Below are 3,638 nucleotides of genomic sequence, written 5' to 3' on the forward strand. Positions count from 1 at the left end.
CAAAATAAAGGACATTATAAATTGCAAAGTAAAGTAAATTAAAGTAAAATAAATTCAAATTTATTTCCTTGTAAAAATTACAGAGTAGGGACGACAAAACACATTCATTTAATACAAATATGCTTTAAAAACTACTTGCGGCAGGATTGATACATTTATGTTTACTAATTGAGATATATATGCACATATTTTCTACATCACCTCACCCATATCGCCCTTAACCAATCCCAAGAGCTCTTAGGCAGGTCAAGGTAGATGATTAAGCGATGTAAGTAAAGGTATGCAAATGCAAACTAACGTGCGTATATAAAATTATAAATAAATATATGTCGGGAAACAATAAATTCAGGGAAGCACAGAATTGTTGCGAAGTTGTAAATTCGGGGAAGTACATTCATGAGAGAGAAAGAGATGACGATAGAGGCTCAACTTGAGAGAGAGAATGCTGAGAGAGCAGGATTGAGCATAATGATCGATGAGAGTAGATTTAGTCTAGTTTCGGTACCGAGTGTGAGCGAAACTCGCTGTGCTGCCGCATCGATTATAAAACTTAAGTGACAATGGATGAAATTACCGGTCTTCCGACATATATATGCCAATCTTCCGAATGCGCGAATTATAAAAGTTGTCCTTTACGCCGTTGTGACCGTTGTTGTTTTGCTCCGTTCCTACTTCGTTATTTGGTACTTTTTTTGCATTGTTGTTTGCTTTTGCTTCAAATCCTGTTCCGTGTAGCCGTAATAAAATTCAAATATCTGGAAATAAAAAATAAATTAATTAAATGTTAGTAATTAAGGAAATTTATGGATGATATAATTGTAATTACCTTGAACATGGTTGTGTGAGTCTTCTCAGCATGGAGGGGAGGGGAATTCCACAGCGCTACCCCGGATGAGGAGCAGCCACTGATGTGGTGGTCAACGCAAGGGAGATGGCGCTGATGTGGCCATCTTAGGCAGGGTGGGTACGCCGGGGTCCAATTGGGCCCTATTCGAATACAAAATGGATCAGTGAAAGTATTTATTGTAGTTTTTTTTATATAGCCAATAGTTTGTTTTTTTGTATTTCCTTTTGTTTAGCGAAATTTTCAATTGCGCGGCAGCTGTTTGTTTTGTTAGTGATGCGTTTCTTCCGTCTTTAAGCAGCTGTTTTGTACCGATTGTGCGGACTAGGGGATGGAATTCCACCTGAGTACCGAACAGTCCGTAACATAATACAAACATTAGCGATTTCATCGCAGAGAGCGTCTTTTCGCGTAATTGCAGATTTATTGAACCAGTCATATTATTATCGTTATAATATAACGTTATTATTTTGGGCAATATTTCTTCATTTATTTGGATTTTCTTTCACCTACTGGAACTGACATTTACGCAACCTTACATTTTTCGTGTATTTTATATATATGTATCTTGTATTTTATTTTTTTTTGTCATCTTTTTCTTTTGGGCACGAAGACAGGTAACCTCCAGTCTGCATGCGATCAAAGGAATCCATTGGATCATAATTAGAATAAAAACTCTTATATTTATTCATATGGGGCAAAATTGTTACACGCCATAAAAAGCAGAGTGGTGCCAAAACAGCTAAAATACAAGCATTCCGCAAATTTCCATAAATTTTATTCAGATGAGTGTCATGAATTGGAAATTTAATTTTTTCTGAAATAAAAATAAATTATATTACTTACAAAAAAATGTATACATATATATATATATATATATATATAACACAAAAAAAACATGTAAAAATACCTCAGACATTCTGAATGCTTTTATGTACAATGCGCTTACTAATATATTAACGTGATTTAAGACTAACAAAAAATAGATGTAAACATCAAAACATACTATGTTTCATAAATGTTTTTGAAAACTGGATATTTACACCACTTAATTAGTTCACGACCCGACATAGGGGGCCGGGCAGACATCGATATTTTTATCGATAGTGTCGATTATCATAACCTCTGTGTAAAAATTTTACAACTCTGCGACCACGTGCTTTTAAGTTATAAATTTTAAGATGAAATAACCTTTGAGTTTTTCTACAATATGGAAAAAAAAGGAATTTCATGTCCTCATTAGACACTGTTTTTTGATTGGAAAATCGGGAAAATCAACAAATAAGGATTGGTACAATGAATTTAAACGTGGTCGTGTCGACACCGAAGACGCTGAGCGTAGCGGTCGTCCAAAAACAGCAGTTACGCCAGAAATTATCGCAAAAATCCGATAAATGGTATTGGCAGACCGCAAATTGAATTAAAGGAGTTAGCTGATGCCTCAAAGATATCAGAAGGCAGCGGATATGAGGAAGCTCTGCTCAAAGTGGGTGCCGCGATGGTTCCGAGGTGTGTTTAAGCATGTTGAAGCACAAGAGGACCGATTTTTTCGCCGTTACGGAACCATGGACGAAACATGGATACACCCACTAGACTCCAGAATCCAGTCGTCAGTCTTCTGAGTGGGTGGTACCCAGTAAAAGCCGTCCGAAGCGTGCCAATACACAAATATCGGCGGGTAAGGTTATGGCGTCCGTATGTTGGGATTTTGTTTGTAGACTACGTGAAGAAAGATAAAACAATCAACAGCGAATATTATATGAAGCTGCTGGATCGACTGGACCAAGCTATCAAGAAAGTGTCCACAGGTGGCACAAAAGAAACCGTTTCATCAGGTTAATGTATCGTGCCACAAGACTATGGCAACTATGGTGAAATTGAGCGAATTGAGGTTCGAACTACTTCTGCACTCACTCTACTTTCCACATTTGGCCCCCAGCGACTGATGGCTTTTTTTTATCTCAAAAAGCACCTCCAGGCATACATATACCTATATGAAGAGTTTTGTCCATTTTCATTTACCAATACAAACGAACAGACTAGAAACCTAATGCTACAAAGTTATTCACAATATACATCTTATAACTCCATATAAGAAAGCACACTCGACTGTAAGCTATCCTCTACCCATTTGTAATGAAAGCAGAACAGAGCGGTATTAATTACTAAAAAAAACAAGTAAGAAAGCTGCAGTCGAGTGTGCTCGACTGTGAAATACCCGCTACCCATTTTGAATAAAAGCAAAATATTACGGTAATAATATCAAAATATAAAAAATAAATATGCATGTATTTTCGATCGGGATTTGAACTCAAGCACCACCGACCGGGTGTTAAAAAAAAAAAAAAAGTTTGTACTTCGAGAGGGTTCGAACCCGGGCACCACAACATGCGCGGCTTGCATTCTACCACCTGAGCTATCGCATTGCTTATGAACCCCCTGTGCATACAGATGCTAATATTGACGAGCATGTATATGTATACGTATACGCCCTACATACAATACATACATAGCAGCGGTTTTGATCATACAAAATATTTTTTTAATAAAATCCACAATTTTTATTTATAATTGTTGTAAATACGATTAAAAAAAAAAAAAAAGTTTGTACCCCGACACAGTGGTTCCGTCAGAGGCCAAAAATCAAAAAATGTGATATGTGACATATTTTTTAAGAAAAATGTATTCACCGCGGTGGAGCTAAATAAACAGCTGACTGGTGAGCATAGCGAAGAGCCAAACCACAGCATATACGACCCAGAACAGAGACACGAACCAAAGGAAGGAAAGAAAC

General features: G+C 36.9%; 1 protein-coding gene across 1 annotated transcript; it reads right to left on the reverse strand.

The window, feature by feature from the left end:
- Positions 1-1,306: 1,306 nt before the first annotated feature.
- LOC117565178 (uncharacterized) lies at positions 1,307-2,856 on the reverse strand. The gene is made up of 2 exons (XM_052008300.1): positions 2,835-2,856; positions 1,307-1,661 (listed from the first exon to the last, which is right to left on the reverse strand). Exons 1-2 carry the CDS (start codon positions 2,854-2,856, stop codon positions 1,420-1,422), a joined length of 264 nt encoding a protein of 87 aa, XP_051864260.1. The 3' UTR covers positions 1,307-1,419.
- Positions 2,857-3,638: the final 782 nt, after the last annotated feature.

Source organism: Drosophila albomicans, unplaced genomic scaffold, assembly GCF_009650485.2.
Source record: "Drosophila albomicans strain 15112-1751.03 unplaced genomic scaffold, ASM965048v2 utg000125l_pilon, whole genome shotgun sequence".
NCBI lineage: Eukaryota > Metazoa > Arthropoda > Insecta > Diptera > Drosophilidae > Drosophila > Drosophila albomicans.